Source organism: Phoxinus phoxinus (assembly GCF_949152265.1).
Source record: "Phoxinus phoxinus genome assembly, chromosome: 16".
NCBI lineage: Eukaryota > Metazoa > Chordata > Actinopteri > Cypriniformes > Leuciscidae > Phoxinus > Phoxinus phoxinus.
Window position 1 is genome coordinate 2120344 of NC_136891.1, and position 24318 is coordinate 2144661.

The following is a 24318-nucleotide window of genomic DNA, read 5'->3' on the forward strand; positions in this document are numbered from 1 at the left end:
GAAAGGATTTGCAATGCATGAGGAAAACATAAGCATCTACAAACAATACAGCAAAACAGATCACACAAGAAAGATTCAAAACAATCTCGGTTAATCTCATTTAGAAAAGATTTCAATTTAGAAAAGTAAACACACACACAGTACACACACCTGAAATAGCGGAGCTCTCGCGCAGCACAACCGCAGATCCAGATGCTGGCTTTCTGAACGACTCTTTGGCTGACTCGGGAATCACGACTCCTGAATCAATCCTGACAGACTCGCGTGCTTGTGTTCAAACTTTACACAGCGGATTCAAACATTTACATATTAATACTGTTAACACAACCATTTTAAACAACACTAACATTGGTATCTTAATGTACAAAAACATAACGCAAAATAAAATAATTTCTTAAATGATCAAGCCGAAAGAATCGTTCCTTTTATTGACTCGTTCATATGAATCGAATAGACGCGAGTCAAGCACTCCCGCTGCGTGAATCTGATTCCACATCCTGTAATTTGACTCTTTCCTGCCCATTCACGGACAGAATCAGTTAAATGGACATTTATATTGCATAACAATATTAAAGCATTGTATAATGTATCTTAATTGTCTCTTAATGTGTTGTAAGATCCAACAAGTTTTGCTTTGATGTTAAGAAAATTATTTAAATAACTAAAAGTGGAGTATCTGACATGATACAGAACAATCTAAAAACTCATTCTGCTCAGGAGTGTTTAAAATGTTCAATGATTCCTTTAAAGGTACAATATGTAATAATTTTGGAATAAAATATCCAAAAATCACTTGCACAGTGTGATATACTTCCTGCAGTTGTGTACTTACAATATCCCAAAAGTCTCCAAATATTGAAATTCCAATTTTTAAATAATGGCCCGTCCCGGATAAAAATGTCACCTGTCAATGACGCAATATCCGCGCTATCCTCGGTGTCCAATCGTAGTGCCCAGAGCCATATAGAGAAACAATTAAAAAAAATAATAATACTTTGCTATTTATATAATATTTTTGCATTACAGTGATGAGAATTTGGGGGGTAAATGTATATAATTGTCATGAAAGTATACATATATACTATTACTGTATATGTACTGTAAACCCTAACGCTCAAAATAATTAATTGGTTTAAGTTGGACAAACTTAAATTAAATTAATTAGTTCAGTCAACTTATCTTTTATGAGTATTTAGCTCTTTATTTTTTCTTTCAAGTTCACAGAACTGATATATTATAAGTAAATGGAACCGTTTCATTGTTTTGAGTTTTAAGAAATTATTTTTTTTAATTTAGACGAACGGCTGGGATGTCTATTTCCCAGCATGCTTTGCCAATGGCACTCGAAAGGGAGAGTAAATGCTAAAATCAAGTGTAATATAATGTTTGTTTTTTGTGTGCAAGATTAATGTTAAGTGGGAGATTTAGTAGTGATTCATGTTTTGTTATGTTAATTTAGAAGAATTTCTGTTAATGTTGGTTTAAGGATAGTGAGCATGCGCTTGATTTGAGAGCAAATAAACCTTTATATTGTTGCACTCACACAGCAAGTGCTTCTGTATAACATACTATTGCTAATATGTTAACAAATTAGTATGTTAGCGGATTAGCTTGTTGAAGCTATAGCTAAGTTAATACTATTAAAAGTGTTCACATTGAGATTACATGAAAGTTTTAAGTTGATTGTTAGTAATTAGTGGACTCATACATTTCAAGTTAAGAACAATTAAAATGAACAAGTACAAAATAAAAATCAGCTAGTTCTTGTTTGGTATATCTAAACATTATCTATCTATCTATTATCTATCTATCTATCTCTCTATCTATCTATCTACTATCTATCTATCTATCTATCTATCTATTATCTATCTATCTATCTACTATCTATCTATCTATCTATCTACTATCTATCTATCTATCTATATGTCTGTCTATCTATCTATCTATCTATCTATCTATATGTCTATCTATCTATCTATCTGTCTGTCTATCTATCTATTATCTATCTATCTACTATCTATCTATCTACTATCTATCTATCTATCTATCTATCTATCTATCTATCTATCATCTATCTACTATCTATCTATCTATCTACTATCTATCTATCTATCTACTATCTATCTATCTATCTACTATCTACTATCTATCTATCTATCTATCTATCTACTATCTATCTATATGTCTATCTATCTATCTATCTGTCTATCTATCTATCTATTATCTATCTATCTATCTATCTATCTATCTATCTATCTACTATCTATCTATCTATCTATATGTCTATCTATCTATCTATCTATCTATCTGTCTGTCTATCTATCTATCTATCTATCTATCTACTATCTATCTATCTATCTACTATCTATCTATCTATCTATCTATCTATCTATCTATCTATCTATCTATCTATCTATCTATCTATCTATCTATCTACTATCTATCTATCTATCTATCTATCTATCTATCTATCTATCTATCTATCTATCTATCTATCTATCTACCTATCAATTGATTCTAATTCTCAACTGCATTAATAAACATGTTTAATGAGATGTGGGGGAAATGAAAGACAGAGACCAAGACAAATACATTTCGAACTCATTTATTAACCGATATTCGTCCAGCAGCAGTAGCATGTGAGTGTTTACATGTGTGTGTGAGTGTGTGTTAGATCTTGTTGAACGCCGCAACATCGACACTCTGAACCTGTAACACAAAAACAAACACATCAAGGTCTCTCGTGAACCCAACACTGAGTGATTAAACTGCAGTTCCTCCACTGGCCTCTAGAGTCCGGCTGCAGAAGAGACTCAATCCCATAGACCCGCATGTTAAAATGCCCAACTTTACAGCAGAATAAAACATGTTTACAGTCTGGTGCAAAAAGTGGTTTTGGTCTATATAGCTAATTTTGCCCTTCATGACGACTGTGAGGGGGTGAATTTTTTTATAACTCATCCGTTTAAATGATATTTAGCCTTAAAGTTCTGCATAATTAAGGGCGTGGCCACTTGAGTGACAGATGGATTGGCGCTGATGTCACTAGTAGCGTTTGTCTGTTAGCATCACGTCACCTCAGCTAATCCGCCGCGCTGCACGTTTTTGTTTATCCGGTGTGGTGATGAGTCCCAGCTTAGGACCCAAGCAATCCGATTGGTTCAAAGCACGTTTTATAATCGCTTTAGTTCCTGGTTATAAATCAGATATCACTTTATTATATAAGTCGTTTGAACTACGTTATAACGACCATTAATGTATTTTAACTTATGTTTCTTGTAAAATTAAACATTTATCAGTCTTAAGTGTTTTTTTTTTAGCTAGCTTAGATAGTAGCATAGCATAAAGCTATCCGAAATGAAGAGAGATAAAAGAAATTTCACCATCTACGATATTTTTCGATAAAAAACTTTGATAATAAATATGATACAAGCATAATTCTGTTTAAGAATTAATTATGACATGCTACTTAAGTAGTTAAAATAGTTAAAAATACTTATATTATGCTTTATTGTTTAATAACAATTAACAATGTCGCAAAACATACCTAAAAATGCAATTTCTTTCACTTAAAACGATATAAATAATCAGGATGAAAATAAAAGATTATTACATGAATTAAAGTTGGATTGATTACATTAAGAATCGGGAGAACAGCTTTAGATCAGGCATATCACTGGGGTCCTAAACTGGGACTCAGCCAAGATGGCGACGGCCGGCTCCGCCCACTTTGGGCTTCAAAAACGCCCTTCAGAAACACTACGGGTGACGTCACGCACACTACGTCCATTGTTTTATACAGTCTGTGATCGGAACGTTACTCACGTAGTCCTCATACTTGGTGATCTCCTCCTCTAGGAAGTCTGTTCCCACCTTGTCGTCCTCCACCACACAGTTTATCTGCAGCTTCTTGATGCCGTATCCCACAGGAACCAGTTTGGACGCTCCCCACAGCAGCCCGTCCACTTGCACCGAGCGCACACACTCCTCCAGCTTCTTCATGTCCGTCTCATCGTCCCACTGTGGACAAGAGGATGACAGCATGAGACTGACACACACTTTGATGCTGGCTTGAGAAGTCTGGCTGGAAAGTGTACGTTTACGGGCATGCAGTCGATTGGACAAATGCATAGAGTGTCATGTGTGTGGTTATTATTATTCATATATTTTTCACCCAAACCAGTGGAAATGATTATATATACTGCTGGTGAAACTGGAAAAATGAGAATATGGTGTAAAAGTTCATTTATTTCAGTAATTCAACTTAAAAGGTGAAACTAATATACTATATAGACTCATTACATGCAAAGTGAGATATTTCAAGCCTTTATTTTTTATAATTGTGATGATTATGAAAACCTTTTTACAATATTGTAATTTTGAATTTGGGGTTTTCATAATCTGTAAGCCATAATCATCACAATTATAACAAATAAAGGCTTGAAATATCTCACTTTGCATGTAATGAGTCTATATAATATATTAGTTTCACCTTTTAAGTTGAATTACTGAAAAAAAATAAACTTTTGCACCATATTCTCATTTTTCCAGTTTCACCTGTGTGTATATATAAAATAAATTTTTTATTTCATACATTAATTTTTTATTCAAACAAAATCCTGTCATCCAGCATCTCCTCTTCCTCTTTCATCCTCATCACCATAAATGTGTTTTACGAGGAAAAGATCAACACAGGACACAGAACATCAAAATTTAGGATGCTGGAAAATAATAATGTGCTTTCTGTTCACCAAATGCGTTTTAATCTTCAGTTGCTTCAATGCAAATGAACAAGCGCCGTTATTTGTTGTGTAGTGAAGTGTGTGTTCAAGCCAGATATGAGCAGATTCTGCAGTATTAATATATCATGATGACTCACGAGTATTTGCGTTAAATCTGCGCAGATTTGTCTTACACAAACTTCCCCAGTAAAGTGAGTCAACATAAGCAACTCGACTAATTGGCTCGTGATTTGACTGCGTTTCCCGCCACAGTTGATTATTACCCGCATTTGCCGGGTGTTAACTTCAAACCCTTTATATATATATATATTGTTTTTAGAGATGCACCGATTACAATTTTCTAGGCCGAATCCGATTTTTCATTGAGTTTGACCTGCCGATGCCGATTTCATTTTTTCTAACTTTACAGCACACACATTTTTTTTTCCATAAAACATAATTTACCCAAACTGAATAATATAAAACAAGTTTAAATGGGTACATTTTCTATACATATTTTTGAATCTTTATTTTCTTTTCTGACATAGCTACTCCAGTTCTTGTGAAAACACACTAGACATGCAAATTCTGTGCATTTTGGGCACTTTTTGTGTGAAATCATATTTATTTTGTCCATCAAAACTGTGCTTTCACTGTAATTGAGCGCGAGCAGCAGAAATAGACTCGGCGCCAAAACCCGCGACGCTCCTGCTTGTGTGAACGCACTCATTGATTAACACGCTCAAGCTTGCGGTGTGAAACGCCCGTAATTCACAAGGTTTCCTACATGAGAACTGAATAATAAAAACAAGTTTAAATGGGTAAATTTTCATTTAAATTTTCGTCTTCATTTTCTTTTCTGACATAGTTATTACTCCAGTTCTTGTTAAAACACACTAATAATGTGCATTTTGGGCACTTTTTGTGTGAAATATTTATTTTGTCCATCAAAAGTGTGCTTTCACTGTAATTGAGCGTGAGCTGTGCAGCAGAAATAGACTCGGCGCCGAAACCCGAGTGCATTTGACCGGCATAAAATCGGCACAAGTCAGACTGACCGACCAATGTTGAAGATTTTATTATTTAGGAAATAAGTAATTCAGCTATATATTTGTACACCATTATTTCCTATGTGTTTGTCTTTGGTTTGACTTTTGGGGGGCTTACAGAAAGGTCAAAATGCTGATGCAGCAGATGATTCTATTTAAGTGTGTCACATGGTGCAAGACCCTATCTATAGGATGTATGACCATTTTTGGAGGCGATGTATGTATATATGTGAAAAGCTAACCGATGTTCGGGAGTCATCTCCTGCGGGGAGTCATCTCCTGCAGGAGGTTGCTCGGCTTTGTTTTGTTAAATAAAGTCTACAATATTTCTGGCATCAAAGATCTCTGAGAAGTGATTTCATAAAAAGATTGAAACCACAACAAGTGGCACCCCAGATGGGACTTGTTAGGAGCTGAATGAACCACAAAGGGCATCGCTGGTGATCGGCACAGACAACAGTGGCCACTGTACTTTGAGGTGAGCATTTTTGCTTTTGTGTAAAGTATGTGTTGGTCACCAGCTGCCCGGAAGTGGTAAGAAAAGCTTCTTCAAATTTAAAAGAACTAAAACAAAATTGAAAAAGGGGTCTTTGATTCCAGAAATGATTGCATGCAGTTTGATTTCTAATAAGAAGGCCTTGTAGATATCAAGTAGTTTGTAATAGCCCGGGGGAGCTCCCAGTAGTGTTTACCAGTGCTTATATGATCCTGTGTGGATTTTGTGAACACTGGTGTTGCTGATTTGGCGCTAAGGTTTTGTTGTACGAATATGCAAGAATCTGTGTTTTGCTTTATTAAGTGGGCCTCGATGGATAATAGGCAAGAGCATGCATACAGATGATTTGTATTTACTGATAAGGATATCAGTTGATTTATCTGTGTTTTTGCGTATATCAAGAGGGCCTTGATGGATGATTACGCAAAAAGCATGCACACAGGGTGTTTTTCTTGTAAGTGGGCATTGAATGATACAAGAATAGCATGTACACAGAAGAAGATTTTATGTTGTCAAGTGGGCCTGGATGGATGACAACCGTACTGATAAGGATATCAGTTATTATTGATTTGTGTTTTACTTGTAAGTGGGCCTTGAAGGATACAAGTAAATAGCATGTGCACAGATGAAGTTTTAGTATAGTTAAAGAGGTATTGTTTTTTCACTGTGTTGAGGAAGTGAATCAGTGAATCTTAGAGGTATTGTTTTTGCTGTGTTGAGGAGGTGAATCAGTGAATATTTAATGTAGTGTTTTAAAATAAAAAATTGAGAAGTAGCGAATAATTCAGATCTGACAGGGAATAGAGTACAGAATAGGGTGTGTGTCTATGGGATCCTGTGTCTTGCTTGACTGTGCCTGTGGGTAAAAATAGTGACCCCCCTGACCCTGGTCACTTGAAAAGGGACAAAGAATGTGTGAATGAGATTTAGAGACATGAAATAAATGGTGTATTAACAAAAAGTAAAGGAAGAAAATTGTTTCAAGATATTAACTCTGCAGATTATTGCAGTATGAAAAAAAAAAGAAAGAAAAAAAAAGAAGTATTTAATTTGTATCTCATTATCCCTAAAGACAGAGTGGAAAATTATTCCATTGCAGATTATTAAATTTGTGTTAAGAAAAAATAAGTTGTGCAGTGTTAGGTGATCAAGATTGGGTGACTAAGTTTCATAAACATTAGGAATCTTAGAATTGTAGTAAATATTGTTGATTCAATAATTGAAAAGAAAAGATAAGAGGAATTCCTTGATGTTGGTTGAGAAAAATGTTATTCACCATGCTAGATTATTTGAACACAGCATGCAAAAATAGAATAAAGATTGAAAGCTGATTTTATGATAGGGAAAAGTTAATTATACTTAGATTATCAAAGTTAGATTATTGCTGATATTGAAAAACAGAAATAGCTTGCTTTTTCCTGCAATGAAGAACTTGCTTTACTAAAAATAGAATGGAAGAACTGCTGTTGTCAACCAGTGAGATTTTTATATAAAAGAACTAGTAAAAAAGATGGTTAAAAGTGGAATTTAGATAAAGAGCTAATAGCTCAGGCACAATTGGACCTAGTATTTTTAAAAGTTAAATTTGATTCATGCAGATCTCTGAGTGTTCAAATTTCAGATGGCTTCAATGACAGTTTCGAAGAGGCCAAAGGTCAAAGAGACTGCAAAAAGAAGACAGAAGTGGGTGAGGGGCTTTCAGCTCCCCTCCTGAAATTGACTTTCTGGAAAGCTCAACAAGGAGAAAGACTGATATAATGCTGGAAAAGGTGAAACGTTCACTTGAGACTTTTCCTAAGGAAAAAGAGAAAATCCTGAGATGCAAAACTCAGGCAGGATCAACTTCAAAGCCCAAACTGAGAAGAGGCAGAGAAACAGCAGAGCCTAACACCAGGCCTTTGAGTGACAGCATCGGCTGACGACACATGCAGAGTGACAGCCAAGAAGCTTCAACGGACTGATGATCTAAAAACAGAAGAACTGACCCTTACGGGCAACACAGGTGTGGACTCCTCAATGATCACCAGAGACTGCTTCAAAGTTGGTTAATTATTATATTAACTTTATTCATTTTGATTATTCACTGGTCTAAGAGCAATTCTTTATATTCTCTGCTAAACTAACCCTCTCTGCTTTTTCAGTAGGTACAAGTCCAGCCCTATAAGAAAAAGAAAATATGTTGACAGACAGAAGTGGGTGCTCAAACTCACCAAATAATTAGAACGGAGGCTGGATTTGGTATAGTGAGGGCTATTAGATTAAACAACTATAGGCCTAAAAGCATGATAGAATTATTCTCTGGCAAAGAAAAAGATAGACAAAATGTCAAAGCATGATTATTATTGTAAAAGCATGATTATTATTGATTATTATTGTTGACAAAGCAATGATACTGGTCACTCCATCTTGTTTTGGTAATTTCTAGAGATAGATTGGAGGAAAAAGTTACCCCAAAAGTCCAAAATTTTGAAATCACAAACGTCAAAACTGGGATAATGAGTTGGAAATGTTACTGGCCAAGAATCCAAGATTATGCAGAGATCTCCAATTTTCTTCTTAAAAGCAGCTCATGAGCAAAGACAAAAATAATATGAAAGAAAAATTAGACCAACTAAGCCTATTATTCTAAAATATAGAGGATGTTAGAGTTTATAAAAAGAAAAAAAGGGTTTGTACCGGTGTTAAACGAAACCTTATGATCACGGAAACTTCTCAATAGTGATTGGACATAGTTGTGTTGACCTGATCAGACCTTGTGGCATTCCACAGCTAAAATTATAAGTTCTGCATTTAGAGCAGAACCTGCTGCAGCAGTCACATGAGTGTGTGTTGGCCAATGGGTGTGACTGGGTATGAATGGTGTGATAGATTGTGTTTGAAGAGACAATGAGGCAAATCAATTATTTTGCCAATACAGCTGTATTGAAAATTGAATATGTGGGCCCACAGGGCAAATTCTGCCCAATAAAATAATGACCATGGATGAATTTGGTTAAATTTCCTGGTTGAAACTGTAGTGGCAATAGAAAAAAAATGGGAAAAAACAGTGCCACATTTTGCGCAGCGTATAACACATCTTACTTTCCTTTCAGAATATCATGATGGAGCATAACACATCTGATTTTCTTTTCAGCGTATCGTGATGGAGCTGATTATTTGTCAAAAGTATGAAATAATGTCTTGTAACTTTTGTCTTGTAAAGTGGGTTGAGTGTTGTCCAAGATGAATAGTGTGCTGATAGTGGGACTCAAAACAATGAAATACGTTTTGAATTGACGAATTGTAAAAAGTACATTTGAAATTGAATGTGAGAAAAATGTAAAGAGGGTGCAAATATGAAGATAAAAAGCCAAATTTATATAAAAAAAAGGGAATATATGGGTTCAAGCCCTGCTGCTAATGAAAGGAAACCACTCAGCCCACATGACCATTCTACAGGTAACACCGACGAGGACAATGGGCCAGATGAGCAGATGATTTAATATATGTTGTTGTCACTAACAGAAATAATTAAGATTTCATTCACAGATGATAGTAGCTCAATTCCAGGAAGGTTTCTGGGACTGGGATGGTTCTAACAAAAAACCAGTGACTGTGCATTGTAATCTCAGAAGAGGCTCAAAAGAGGCTTGTGCATTGATCAGCAAACTGACTTGAGTCCATGCCTCTCAACTTAAAATACACCAACAAGCCTCAACCACCTCGACAACAGAAAGTGAGAGGATCAATGATCTTCCCTTGCAAATGAGAGGAAACAACCCATTACAACAACTCACAAAGATCAACATGAATGGAAAGAGGAGACAAACTTGACCAGAATCACAGGAATGAAAAGTTGCAGAATGTGGGAGATTCACAAGGAGTTGTGCAAAGAAGAGAAGCAACAGAGTGAAAGAGATGAGTACAAGTTCAGACAATACTCAACATCAACCAAACTTTTCTAAAAATGTAATGTTAAAGCCCTTGAATATTTAGTAGCAACCTAATAATAACCCCACCAGAAAAAATTGATTGAAGAGAGAAAATGTATGGTATGATGATAAAATGAATGTTAACGACTAATTCAAGAAATTTACATAGAATAATGGGAATTAAGACAATTCATAAAGGAAAAAGAAAAAAAAAGAACTAAAAGACATTTTAAAAAGATCCAAAAGGGTACTTAGATGCAACTTGTCAATACAGGGGTATACCTAATTAGTTTAAGGCTACAGTTGAAATTAAAACAAGTATTGGCTATTAACAAATATTCGATTTTAATTTTAATTCATAAGATTATGTTATGATTCAATATGCTATTGACTAAATAAAATATTAAGTAGTGCTAATAGAACGACAAATTTAATTGGAAGTTATTCGAATTCAATAACAAGCAGGCCTTCTATGGTAGAGGAGAGTAAAAAAGATATTTGACATTCACATGAAGGACAGATTGTTACACCAACATCACTTTTGAATATTTTCAATCCAGATGCGCCTGGTTTTGACCAGTACGCAAGGGGGGAATTAGGAGAGATTAAGGAAAAGGAGAGATTAAGAATGTGAAATTTGTAAAGAGAGATTACGAATGTGAAATTTGTAAAATGTGTGCCAAAAAACAAAGTTAAGAAAGGAACAGCGACACAAATAGGCGAGAAGGACTATTAAAACGCTTGATAATGGATTATGTGGACATGATATAGACGGGCAAAGGCAATGTTATTAGCAGAGGAAGGGCAGATGCAGAAATGAGATTTCTAACAGAGAAGTATTCCTTAGATTTGAAATGCTATCAGAAATAAATTCAGATAATGGGTTAGCAAGTTATTCCAAGAATATTGAAGATTAAAATGAATTGTATACGAACACTTAAATTGCACACAAGGAAGTTTTAATAATAATTAAGTTATAATGCTTTATGTTTTAAATGGTTGATATAAAAATTATGGATTTAGATTTACAGAAAAAAGAAATGTACATATAATCAATATGTAAGGTAGTAGAAAAGTTATTTTCTAGAGTTATTTGTTCTAATTGTCTAATGAGTTTATTGAATGACTTTTATGAGGTAAATGTAACATTGCTCTAAAGCTTTCTTAGTTTGAGTGATTACATGGGACATAACTAGATTATTCATGAGTTTATTTAGAAATTAGAAAGGAAGAAAAGGTATTCAGTTAAGAACCGCTTGAACTGAGGGGCTCCAATGAGGAGCTATAACACGAGATTAAAAAATGTCAAAATGATATTTTTTGTTTGAATTTGGAAATAAAATAGACAGAATTTAATATATGAAACTTTATAACGAAGCACAAAGCGATTTAAAGGATAGAAGGTGCACTACAATGTTCTGTTTGTTCATCAACTAAAAATGATTGACTAAAAGATTGATTCTTCGAATTTAATAATTGATATTCCTTCATAAAAAGAAGCAATTGAAAATGAGAAAAATAGGTATTTAACCCAGCCCTATTTTAAATCAAAATTCATATGGATCACGAAAAATAAAAACGCAGAATGAATAAATTATTTATTATAAATCAGCAGAGATTTACTGTAAAGCTTTGTCTGCATTAGGAGGAAAACAATTACATGAGAAAAGTAGAAGGACTTATGTTTGAAGATCAGTGTTGCACGTTTACCAAATAATACTGCACAGGGAGGAACATTTAGCGAATACAGGATTAAGTCAAAAAAGTTTAAGAGCAAAAAGTTAAGAAAAACTTGATTTGAAGTTTGGAGAAGTATAAACATGGTTTGCTAAAATAGGAATGTTTTCTGAAGTTGCAATATTGAAAGGTGGTTATTATTCTGTTGTGTACTTCCCATAGTAAGATCACTAGTTGTCAAAATCACTGTTAGACAAATGGAAATGCTGAAATATCAAGATAATGAAAATTAATTTTAAAGGGCAACCAATATTATTAAGATTGGGCTTATAAACCAAATTTAAATGTACAAAAATTGGATGTTGATTCAAGTACCTCAAATAAAGATGAAGAAGATGATTGATGAGCCAGACCCTGGGAGTCTGGGTCGAAGAGGATATCTACACCGCAAGAATACTTTTAAATGTATAAGGGATTTTTATGTTTGACATACTCTACTGTGACAATAACAGGCAATGCTGAACCAACTTTATCCACACACTTATATTAATGTTTTTGTTTTATTAGGGAGAATTCGAAGTCTTTTACTTTCTCCATTGAATGAAAGAAAGAAAAATATATGGAGAGAGATGTTTGGCTCGAATGCTCCTCCCGAGTGTGGTTACATAATCTAGTCATTGGAAAAGAGACTGGGTGACTTGATTTAGTCACTAGGTAGCATAACTGAGGGGACTGGATTTTGAAACTACACTCTGGAAAAGGATACTAAAAGTGGGGCTTAGATAAGCCCCAGAGGAGGGAATGTTGAAGATTTTATTATTTAGGAAATAAGTAATTCAGCTATATATTTGTACACCATTATTTCCTATGTGTTTGTCTTTGGTTTGACTTTTGGGGGGCTTACAGAAAGGTCAAAATGCTGATGCAGCAGATGATTCTATTTAAGTGTGTCACATGGTGCAAGACCCTATCTATAGGATGTATGACCATTTTTGGAGGCGATGTATGTATATATGTGAAAAGCTAACCGATGTTCGGGAGTCATCTCCTGCGGGGAGTCATCTCCTGCAGGAGGTTGCTCGGCTTTGTTTTGTTAAATAAAGTCTACAATATTTCTGGCATAAAAGATCTCTGAGAAGTGATTTCATAAAAAGATTGAAACCACAACACCAGTCGCCGCCGATCATGTGAAAATCGGCCAATTCCGGTCACCCGCCGATCAATCGGTGCATCTCTAGTTTTAATCCAACGAACTTTAGTAGTATACAATATAGTATCCAGAATTTACATCTTAATACATCCAAAAACAAACAAAACAAGGGATCCATTATAAGGATAGGGATGGTATATTTGCTACGGTGGTCCGGGTGGCTGTTAGAAGAACATGTTACGGTCATGCATCACAATTTATTTTTTTAACATTTTGTATATACTGTAGAACTAAAAGTCAATAATATCATGATGCCATTATACGAATAGGAATGATACCATTCCTGCAATGTGTTATTTGGATCCTCTCGCCGTCCCCAAAGCTTTAGCCTGACTGGCTTCAGCAACAAGACTCTGATAACACTTACGGGTTTGACGTCTAACAGGATGGATGATTTGGCGATGAGGACGGGCTTTTTGGCCTTTTTCGCGGCGTATTCTTGCAGCCGCTGCTCTTTGAGTCTCTCGGCCTCCTCGTCCACCTCTTCATCGCTGCCGAACAGGTCAACGTCGTCCTCCTCTTCATCCTCCTCTTCTCTCGCTGGAGCAGACGGGGCTTTCTGGGGACCGGTCCCGTTAACGGTCGGAGCCGATGAACGCTTCTCCAGCGCAGACACTCGACTCTCCATCTTACCGAGAGCAGAACGCAGATCCTCCACCACTGTCACACACACACACACACACACACAATCAGACCTGCGTTTCTTTAAGGGTTAGTTCACCCAACAATGTAAACTCAATGTTGTTCCCCGTCAGACTTTCCTTCATCTTCTGAACACAAATGAAGATATTAGTGATTAAATCTGAGCGCTGTCTCACTCCTCCATAGGCTTCTGTTGTAATTGAAACTTGCCGGCCCAGAAAGTTAGTAAAGACAATGTTTAAAATAGTCCGAGTGACTACAGCGGCTCAACCTTCAGTTTATCAAGCGACGAGAACACTTTTTGTGCGCAAAAACAAACAAAAATAATGACTTTATTCAACTATTCATTTCTACTATTCATTTCTACGTCAGAACGGAGGCTCACTATTGGCCGACGCTGGTCATGTGTGTGATGCTGGCCAATAGTGAGCCTCCGTTTTGACGCATTTTTTGTTTGTTTTTGCGCACAAAAAGTATTCTCATCGCTTAACTAATAACTAACTAATTTATTTGTTTGCAAATTTAATGTGTTATTGTTCTGTTGAAATCGAAATTGACTGATTTGTTCGTTTAAAAGTACGGAATACTTTTCCAATCGGTTTATTCATCCAAAAAAATTACAAAAATGGAACCATGAGGGAAACAGGATTGTAAAATTCCAGCCAAAATGCAAATGCAAAGCTATGAGAATCTCTTTAACAACATGTGAACACACAAACCTGTGTGTAGACTCTGGTTCTCGAGTTCCAGGCTCTTCATGCGTGCGGCGAGCTCCCCGTAATCAGCAGCGCTGCCTCCGCCACTCTACACACACACACACACACACACACGCGTCACATCACAGTTTCCGTCACCCCCCGCTGTTCATCTAGATACAATTACACAAACACTACTAACAGAACACACAACATTTTTCACACGAAACAACATGAATTTTGCTACATTTTGTGAGAACTTATTTTACAGTTGAAGTTGGAAACTTAAATTTGATCAGTGTATCCAAACCCCTTTGATTGTGTTCATCATTTGCATGTTCACGGTTCTCTGATGTCGGTTAATGGTCAACATGACATGCAACTAATCTTTTTTTAGTGTTTTATTTTGATTGTTTTTATTTTTTAAATCATTTATTTTAATTGTACACTAATTAATTATTAGCTTTTTTTATAAACTCTGTACAGTATTTGTGTATAATTTAAAAACATAAAAAAAATGTATTGTGCTCATTTAATGATTATTTTAATTTAATCACATTTTTAAATTCTGTTTGGTTAAAATGATGGTTCTCACTGAAAAAAAGAAAGAATAAAACAATAACAAATACACTGTCTTATAGTTAATTTCAGAGTAAATATGACATGCAGTACAGCCTGGAATAACAAACAAACCAGGGTTATTATAGTTAACTAAAACCATCACGACGATACTAAAATAAAACTAATACAAACCTCACAACAAAGATGCAAATGTACAAGTGTTTGCTCTCAGAGCTTCCACAGCAAAATACACACGAAACATAACAATAAATCCACACAGGGATGCATGCATGTCTTCTGAAAGTTCCTAACACAACATGCATGCGAGCATGCACACGCTTCGACTTGGACGTGAGCTGCTTTGGTGTGTGTTCCTGGCCGATGGCTTTCACACACACACACACACACGCACACGCACACACGCACACACACACACTTACAGGAGAGGAGCGGTGGGAGGGGTTTGATATTTTAGGGGCGGAGCCTCTACTCGGCTGCAAGGTTGTCTTCAGCTACAGGAGAGATCATTTATAAGGAAAGTGCAGAAGGAAGTCAACAGATGAGTTAAAGTCCCCCTGTGGCGAAAATCCAGCTTGTAATGTTGTTTATGTGTCTATGTGGTGTTTTTAATCTGCTTTAACACACACCATGTGTAAATTCATAAGTCGACAGCATTGCTGAGTATTTTCTGCTTAAAACTGCAGTGAACCAAAGACAGTCTCAAAAACACGGTGTGAAATCGCTGGTGTTTCTGACGTCACACACTACCTTGACCAATCAGATCAACGTGTGATCGTCAACCAGTGGATCTCTGAGTGAGTGAGCGAGTGGAGGCGGGGCTCATTTGCATATTCATAGAACCGTGCATACTAAATGAGGAAAGGGTGTCGAGTTACATTCAAGATATTTTAAGGCATGATGATTTTTTTTTCAAGAAAAAAACATTTAAATATGTAATTTTGGTGATCACAGATGAGTTTTAATGCTGCGTTCACACCAAACGCGAATAGGTCTGGAGGTCGCGTGAACTGGACATGCGGATGAGGCGAATTCACGTCTGACGCCCGAGTTGAAAAATCTGAACTTTGGCATCAGTTCGCGCCACATTAACCAATCAGGAGCCTGCTTGCTGCTGTCACGTGGTGAAGTGACGTGATAAACGGGGGCAGGCCCGCTTTTCAGTTTATAATGTTATTTTATACGTTTGGCCTCAATAAATTATTTTGTAATATGACTAAATGCCTGGTGTGGTTCTAATGTACAACAAAGCAAATCTTTTATCACATAACAACTTGATTTCAATATATGACATACATACTACATATTCATTTTGTATTGAATGCTATTTATTCCATATCTAAATCTAGATTATATGAAACATTATTATTCTAATGTAAAGACAACCAACATACTATAGTGTATAAGAACATAGTTCGTGTTCAATAGTTCAATGCCACTTCAAGCGCTTGCTTTTTATCTCCAAAGCTTAAAGGACGCACGAATGGATTCAAAATGTTCAAGGGTTACACTTATTGACTACAGGGGGACTTTAAGAGAGAAGATCTGGGGCTTCGTTCTCAAACCTAGTGAGCCGCCTACATAGACAGCATATCTGAGACATGCTTATTACCAAAGGATAATCATAATATAAAACATAATCACATTGCCTTCTCAGACAGAACAGAACTGCACAATTAATCGAGATAAAACTGCTTATAAACTGGCTGTTGTCAACCAATCAGAAGCGCCATGAAAGTGTCATGTGGCTTATTGTACTGAGGAAACACACTTTATGACGCGTGTCTGAAGAACTCAAATCTGTAATAAACTCCACTGTAATAAAACTCATAATTCATAATACAGTGCAGTGATTGATTGGATTGAAAGAGTTCATTCTCATGAATAATGCAGAGAAAAGCTCTGATGACGCAGATATCGCGTACTCTCCAGCCACTCCGAATCAACGAATAAAACTCACTTTTCATGACGTTGGTTCAACTTCGCTTTTTAAACTGGAAGAATAAAATGGTTAAAAAAAAGGAAAAGTAACCACTTTTCCCTTAATAATAAAAAAACATTATGAATGCTATTGTTGTTTTCATTGATGTGCAACATGTACACGTTAAAATCTCAAAATATTACCCTTTTGAATGAATGAATGAAGGCATTTGTTCCAAAATAAAAGCTCAATGGTGTATGTGTGTATTATATATATATATATATATATATATATATATATATATATATATATATATATATATATATAGTGCTGGTTAAAAGTTTGTGAACCCTGTGCAGAATCTGTGAAAATGTGAATAATTCTAACAAAATAAGAAAGAATTTTGAACAGGGTCTTTTTTTATTTTTTTATAAATTCAGCTATGTTTTGTCTTGTGGACTATATGTAAATATATTTTATGTAAAATATGTTATTCAGGACAGTACTAAATAAAAAAAACAACTTGCATTTTGTATGATCCCTATTATTTTGTTTAAAGTCTGCAAGGGGTTCACAAACTTTCAAGCAGCACTGTATATGTATATATATATATATATATATATATATATATAAATAAATGTATTTGTATAATTAATTGCAATCACAATTATTATCAGGATAGCTGTATATATATTTTTTCCTCATAAAATTTTTGATATAACTCGCAATTTCATTCCCCCTCCCAAATTGTGCAAGCCTAGAAAAGAGCTTGTTTGTACCTCTCTAGAGAAATCCTATGATTTTTTCATTCAACTCACCCCAGCGAGAGATTTCTGGATGTTTTCTCGTGCTCTAGCGATGTCCTGAAGAATGCTGTTCGCTCCTGTGTCCTGACACGAGAGAGAGAGAGAAACCTCAGTGTGTGCTGGTATACAGCAAGTGTTTCTGTAGCTTTAACAGTGAAGCTCAGTGCTAGCAACGGTAAGGTCATGGGTTCAGTTCCCTGGGAATGGGGGAATGAACGAATGCATTAAATTAACTTAACGTACATGTGGAATGGACTCATTGCCCACTATTTTTCTAAATTATCATGTGGAATAGTAGGATAAGCACACGTCCTATTAGTTTAGTACAAGCTGATCATGTTAATATGTGACCCTGGACCACAAAACCAGTCATAAGGGTAATTCTTTTTATTTATTTAGATTTATAGATCATAAGAAAGCTGAATAAATAATCTCTCCATTGATGTGTGGTTTGTTAGGATAGGACAATATTTGGTCGAGACACAACTATTGAAAATCTGGAATCTGATGCAAAAAAATGTAAACATTGAGAAAATCTCCTTTAAAGTTGTGCATTTATGTTCACGATTGTGCTGCATTTACTCACAAAAATACATGTTTTATATATTTACGGTAGGAAATTGACTAAATATCTTCATGGAACATGATCTTAATATCCTCATGATTTTTGGCATAAAAGAAAAATGGATAATTTTGACCAATACAATGTATAGTTGCTATTGCCACAGATATACCCGTGCGGCTCCAGACTGGGTTTGGGATGCAGGGTCACATATAACACGTCTCTGGATTTAATTTTATAACCTGTTTGTGTTGTGTAGGTCCGTTCATCTGCTCGTAAAACCGTCGTTCTGCTTCATCGTAACGCGGCTTGTCAAACCAGATCCTCTCCTGCGCCAAACAGTCCGCTGCAGTCATCCTGCAAACACACACAAGGCCTGTCACAACCTCACTAAATACTGCATGAGATGAACAGTGATCGTTGACATGAGATGAACGTTTGATTTTCTATATATTTGGCCTTGATGAAAATGAAAGGATGTTTGAGATCCACTGTGGTACAAGTATTTTAATTAGGGCTGTTAAACGATTAATCACATCCAAAATAAAAGTTTGTTAACATAATAAATGTGTGTACTGTGTATGATTATTTTATATATATATAAATACAGACACGTGCAGGTATATATTTAAGAAAATGTTGTTATTTATATGTAAAATATTTATATATAATACATTATATATAAATCTATATACACGCAAATATTTCTTAAATATATACAAGCATGTGTGTGTATTTATATATATATAAAATAATCATACACAGTACACACATTTATTATGTAAACAAACTTTTATTTTGGATGCGATTAATCGTTTAAAAGCCCTAATTTTAATCAGATATTATTTTTTACAATCAATGTAACAAGTTCATCCACCCCAGAAATTAACCAGAATTATGAACATAATAAGAAATTATTAAATTATAAAGCGATTTATTAAATAAATCCAAATGCAACATTTTCCTTTAGTTTAACTAGATGTCCTGAAATAACTCAAACTGAAATAAAACTTAATTAAAATGAAACAACAAACTTACTAAAAGAATCAACTGAAAATTGGAAAATAAAAATGAACCCCAAAACTAGTATATGGACATAATATTAAATGTTAATGCAATGCAACCATGCAAAAATGACATCAACAGAACAAATGAGAGAAAACTAAATGAATACAAAACTGAACTCAGACAAATGAATCTTTCAAGCCAACACAATGGACAAAACGCAACAAGAAAGAATGTGTAAAGAGATCAAAGAAAGAAAAGAAAAAATATGCAATGAAGATGATGGACAAAGGAAGTAGAAAAGGTTGTAAACATATTGCATGTAAATAAAATGGGTGAGATTGATGTTACCTGAGAGTAAAACATCGCTTAAAATGGATAGTTCACTGATATCATTTACTGACCCGCATGTCGTCCCAAACCCGTATGACTTACTCTCTCCTCCATGGAGAACGAAAGAAGTTCAAGACGTTCAAGAAACAGAAGTAATGCAGGTGTGGAGCGACATGAGGGAGTGAACTAACTCAAATGTGCGGGGGAAGTGTGTGCAGTCTTTCTAGAGAGTATAGAGTCATACTTCTTCTTCCGGCTAGAATGATTTACAGATGTTTTGAGGGGTTTCGCCGCAGCTCCTTGATAGAAACGAGTCTCCGCCTCCACATAGCGACCACGATCAAGCCACACCCTCTCGCTGTCGGGATGCAAGAAATAACACACCGCTGCTCCATGATTGGTTCTTACATCTTCAGAATCCCGGCGATTAAAAACCACAGGCTTTTTTTGTGTGGCGGCGACGTCATTATTTCGCCGTTTTGAGCTCGGTTCATTTCTACTGGTTTTCGGTGGCGAGTTTCGGCTGTACAGGTTCTGATAGAAAGACGCCTCGGCTCTATCGAAAAGAGGTTTTTGTAGCCACACCCCCATCGGGGGTGGAGTCAGGGAAGGAAGGCCGTTGATTGGCTTTGAAGCCGGAGTGGGCGGAGTCGGGGTTTGTGATTGGTAGCCCTCGTCGCTGGGCGTTTGGCTGTTGGGTTGCAGTTGGAGAGATCTTGGGGTTGTTTGATTGGGAAACCGGCCCACAAACTTCCTCTCGGCTTGGTCAAAGTTGGGTTTGTTGACCCACACGTCTTGGACGACATGGTGACACGCCTCTTGGCCTCGATGGCGACCGGTTTCCGGCTTTCGTGACGAATCGGAAGAGCTCGCAGGAGAAGTCGTGCCATTTTGCTCCTGCAAGAGTCGTACGTAGTAAAGGCTCTCCGCTCTCTCGTACGCGCCGCGGTCGAACCAGACCGACGACCTCTCCGATCTCAAACCCGCGAGAGCCGCGCTGGACAACCATCCCTCGGCACCGTTCAGCTGCCGTTCGGAAGATCCCGACTTATTCAAAGAAGAATTTCGGCGGCTTCTGTTGCGCATTTTCTTGTGTCCAGAAATAAAGAGGAGGAGGATTGATAAATAAATGAAAGAGGGGAAAAGGAGAGTGACAGGGAACTGGAGAATTAATTACACAGCAATAGGTTAACGTTAAACATGAAGTGTGTAAATCTGTTCTTAGGCCGTTTACACCTTGTATTAAAGGATTAGTTCACTTTAAAAATAAAAAAAATCCTGATAATTTACTCACCCGATGTCATCCAAGATGTCAATGTCTTTCTTTCTTCAGTCGGAAAGAAATTTATGTTTTTGAGGAAAACATTCCAGGATTTTTCTACACAGAATGGACTTCAATGGCAACCAACTCTCCCAATGTTCAAAAGAGGTTCAAATGTGAGTTTCAGTGCAGCTTCAAAGTCTGGACACAATCCCAGTCGAGAGATAAGGGTCTTATCTAGCCAAACCATCGGTCATTTTATAAAAATAAATACAAATTATATACTTCATCTTGTGCTGGTCTGCGACGCGCCACGTATTACGTCATCACGTTGGAAAGGTCACAGGTCACGTCATCTATCCAAGTTATTTGTCTGTGTACTCCGGTTCAAAAAAGTAGGGAAGAGCGAAAAACTCACATTTTCTCCTCCAGCTTCAAAATCGTCCGACATCTTTTTAATACATTTTTATTATAATTTTTTCCCCCGTGACCTTTCCAACGTGATGACGTAATGCGTGGCGCGTCGCAGACCAGCACAAGACGAACAATTGTGGTTAAAAAGTATATACATTTTTATTTTATTTTTAGAAAATGGCCGATCGTTTCGCTAGATAAGACCCTTATCTCTCGACTGGGATCGTGTCGAGACTTTGAAGCTGCATTGAGACGGACATTTGAACCTCTTTTGAACATTGGGAGAGTTGGTTGGCATTAAAGTCCATTCTGTGTAGAAAAATTCTGGATTGTTTTCCTCAAAAACCTAAATTTCTTTTCGACTGAAGAAAGAAAGACATGGATATCTTGGATGACATCGGGATGAGTAAATTATCAGGAACATTTTTTTTGAAAGTGAACTAATCCTTTAAGATGCGTTTTGGTCGATCGGATCACAAGTGGATGAGGGAGACACATTCCCGTTTAGTGTTTTAATCCGCTTCTTTTGTCCACTTTTAACCACTTCTGTCCTGATTTCTTCTGTCACTTCTGTCCTAAAGGGGAGTGTCTATTGGGCGGGTAAATATATGGGCTTTTTCAGATCTTTCGATCTAATGGACAAAATAAGCTTGTGCAATTTACATATAAACACACTGGAAATGACAGAAAAACGTTTAGTTTGTGCTCTGACATCCTCAAGACCAGCCGAACGCTGAGAGAGTGCGTTAGAAATCAGGAATTGTGAGAGAACATTGTGTTTGGTACATTTTTTATCTTCAAACCAAACTTGGGTCTTCAGCCAACAAAGTTTAAATCCCGTCTGGCTAGTGCGATTCCCATAATGTTTTAGTCAGTCGGCTACTCTACTGGAAGTGGTCGACAAGCTTAAAACGTTTAAACCCAATTTACACCTGTATTTAAATTCGTCCACTTGTGATCCAATCGACCAAAACGCATTTTAATACCTGTGTAACCAGGGCCTTAGTTTGAGAGCAAATTAGCAAACATAACCTATGTTTCTTAGGGTCATGCAACAAAAGTAGTACCGGTAGTACAAATCCAATGATTACTATTACTAGCACACAACAAAAAATGTAATTGAAGAAAAAGGAAAAGAAAAAAAGTTTGAAAAACCAGTTTGGATCGGATACTTTTTTTTTACTATTTGATATGGTGCAGCAAAAATTACACATTTCAGTTTTAAAGACAGAACAAGCCACACACACACACACACACACACACACACACACTTATGGTTGCATTAGATTTAAACACTGAGCTTTACACTGAAGTCAAGCTGAAAATGAATTTAAAAAAGAAGGAAACTCAAAGAAAGGACAATAATCATATTTAAAATGGCCAAAACACCCACTCAAATCCATCATGGGACAAATAATATGAGCCAAATCCCACATCCAGCATGCTGACAGATTGTCCAGACTCACCTTCAGCAAACCGGAAAAGTGACCAAACAAAACCGTATGTAGCAGAACTCGTTCTTCTCATCCAGACAGAGGCAAGAAATAAACCATAATGTGCAAATAAGAAAAGTATATGTATATTGATAATCACAAGAGGACTTCAATCCATAATTATGTATTATCTCTATGATTATTATGCTTCTATCATGTTATATGTTTGGCAACGGTTCTTCTAACCCTAAATTTGATATATTGTGTACAATGGTACTGAATGATTACTATAGTTATGTCCAAAAATATGGTATTATCATCATGGTACAGTGTGAATTAGAGTATTTTTATTGTACTATTAAACTAAAAAGTCTAACATTTCACTGCCTGGCCAAATAAGGTCGCTGTTTGGATTTAAATAGGAATATTTCGGATAATTATTTCTATGATTATTATGTTTCTATCATGATATATGTTTGGCAACAGTAACAGTTCTTCTAACCCTAAATTATGGAGAGTACAGCCGCCTTTCATTTCTTAAAAAAAAAAAAACATGTAGGAAGACACATCATGGTCATATTGTGAAAGAATAGTTGGGAGGGAGAATCTAAAAAATAAGTACTAGTATCAGGAAAATAAATACTAGTATGTTTTAAGGATTCAATGTTAAAACGGTTTGCCATAATTTTACATTAGAGGACAGATTATTTTATGGTTACCATGGCTGTCAAGATCTGAACCTGATATTAGGGGAAATTGACCTTCTCATTAAAGCCTAATCACTCATTTCGTTGCTTCAAAGAGAAAAAGGTGATATCAGGAGATCATAAAATCTGTAGAAATCCCTGGTTTACCAAGAGATCATGAGATTAAACATGAGATGCGTCATTATTCAAGATAATCTGTCTGGACTTCCTGCACATGAGGTGTCAGGCCCATGGAAACCAAAACACTGGATATTTACAGTCGATTAAACGGATTTTCAGTATGACAGTGACTGACACATCAGCAAGAGCTTTCTATCAGGTAACAATCATATTTATTATTCTTACATGAATAAATAATCAGATGAATGACGTCTAACCGGCTTTTGAACACCCCGTACATTTACAGCACAGCATTATTCAATCATCTAAACAAAGAAACGCAATAAAAGAACATAAACACCGTCATTTTTCAAACATATACTCACTTTAAACGTTTTAGTTAGTGTTGTATGAATGAATCGCTGCTACTCGCCGCGCGCTCACGGAACAGAAGGAGCGAGCGAGACCCGAGCGAACCATTCGTGCTCACGAGCGGGGGAGATCATTACCACAAAACTGATAAACATCACAATAATGAAGCTTAAGTGTATTTGTAATTAATAGTAAACCGTTTTTATATCTGAATACATATAGACATAACACACAATAGTGCGGTAGAAGGCTTTTAAAAATATAATTCGTCATGACATTTTACCACATGGTACATTCCTCACTGTTTCCCAGCGCGACTGCGTACAAGACGCCATCAAAAAAATGATGGGAAAGGCCCATTTCTGAGGAAATACTGTATCTGCTCCTTTTGTGGAAACAAGAGTGAAAGAACTGGGACATTATTG

At 36.1% G+C, this 24318-nt stretch overlaps 3 protein-coding genes across 6 annotated transcripts in view; 1 reads left to right on the forward strand and 2 right to left on the reverse strand.

Moving 5' to 3' along the window:
* Positions 1-206, reverse strand: part of LOC307012549 (uncharacterized protein) — an 18445-nt gene extending 18239 nt beyond the window's left edge. Inside the window, exon 1 of the mRNA XM_079639360.1 lies at positions 151-206. The gene's annotated coding sequence lies outside the window, so the exon portion shown is untranslated. The remainder of the gene's footprint in view (positions 1-150) is intronic.
* LOC306983566 (GDP-L-fucose synthase-like) overlaps positions 1-24318 on the forward strand; it is a 111265-nt gene that overhangs the window by 31859 nt on the left and 55088 nt on the right. The window lies entirely within an intron of this gene.
* eef1db (eukaryotic translation elongation factor 1 delta b (guanine nucleotide exchange protein)) lies at positions 2590-24229 on the reverse strand. 4 transcript variants are annotated; one of them, XM_079583756.1, is made up of 9 exons: positions 23908-23976; positions 22749-22801; positions 18512-18626; positions 17720-17791; positions 15403-15474; positions 14426-14510; positions 13432-13724; positions 3826-4020; positions 2590-2709 (listed from the first exon to the last, which is right to left on the reverse strand). In XM_079583756.1, the coding sequence occupies exons 3-9, from the start codon at positions 18623-18625 to the stop codon at positions 2671-2673; spliced, it is 870 nt and encodes a 289-aa protein (XP_079439882.1). In that variant the 5' UTR covers position 18626; positions 22749-22801; positions 23908-23976; the 3' UTR covers positions 2590-2670. The 4 variants fall into 4 exon arrangements, with proteins under 4 accessions (XP_079439882.1, XP_079439881.1, XP_079439884.1 ...); XM_079583755.1 differs by lacking the exon at positions 22749-22801 and having other exon boundaries at positions 23908-24025; XM_079583758.1 differs by lacking the exon at positions 15403-15474.

What these genes read in the sequence shown, in the direction of transcription:
- eef1db (XM_079583755.1), bottom strand. Translation starts at nt 18,625, where the DNA reads ATGACTGCAGCGGACTGTTTGGCGCAGGAGAGGATCTGGTTTGACAAG. An exon ending in TCCAGAAATCTCTCGCTGGG is followed by an intron (nt 15,475 to 17,719) that starts GTGAGTTGAATG and finishes TCTCTCCTGTAG; the next exon opens with CTGAAGACAACCTTGCAGCC. An exon ending in TCACCAAGTATGAGGACTAC is followed by an intron (nt 2,710 to 3,825) that starts GTGAGTAACGTT and finishes TTTGTGTTACAG; the next exon opens with GTTCAGAGTGTCGATGTTGC.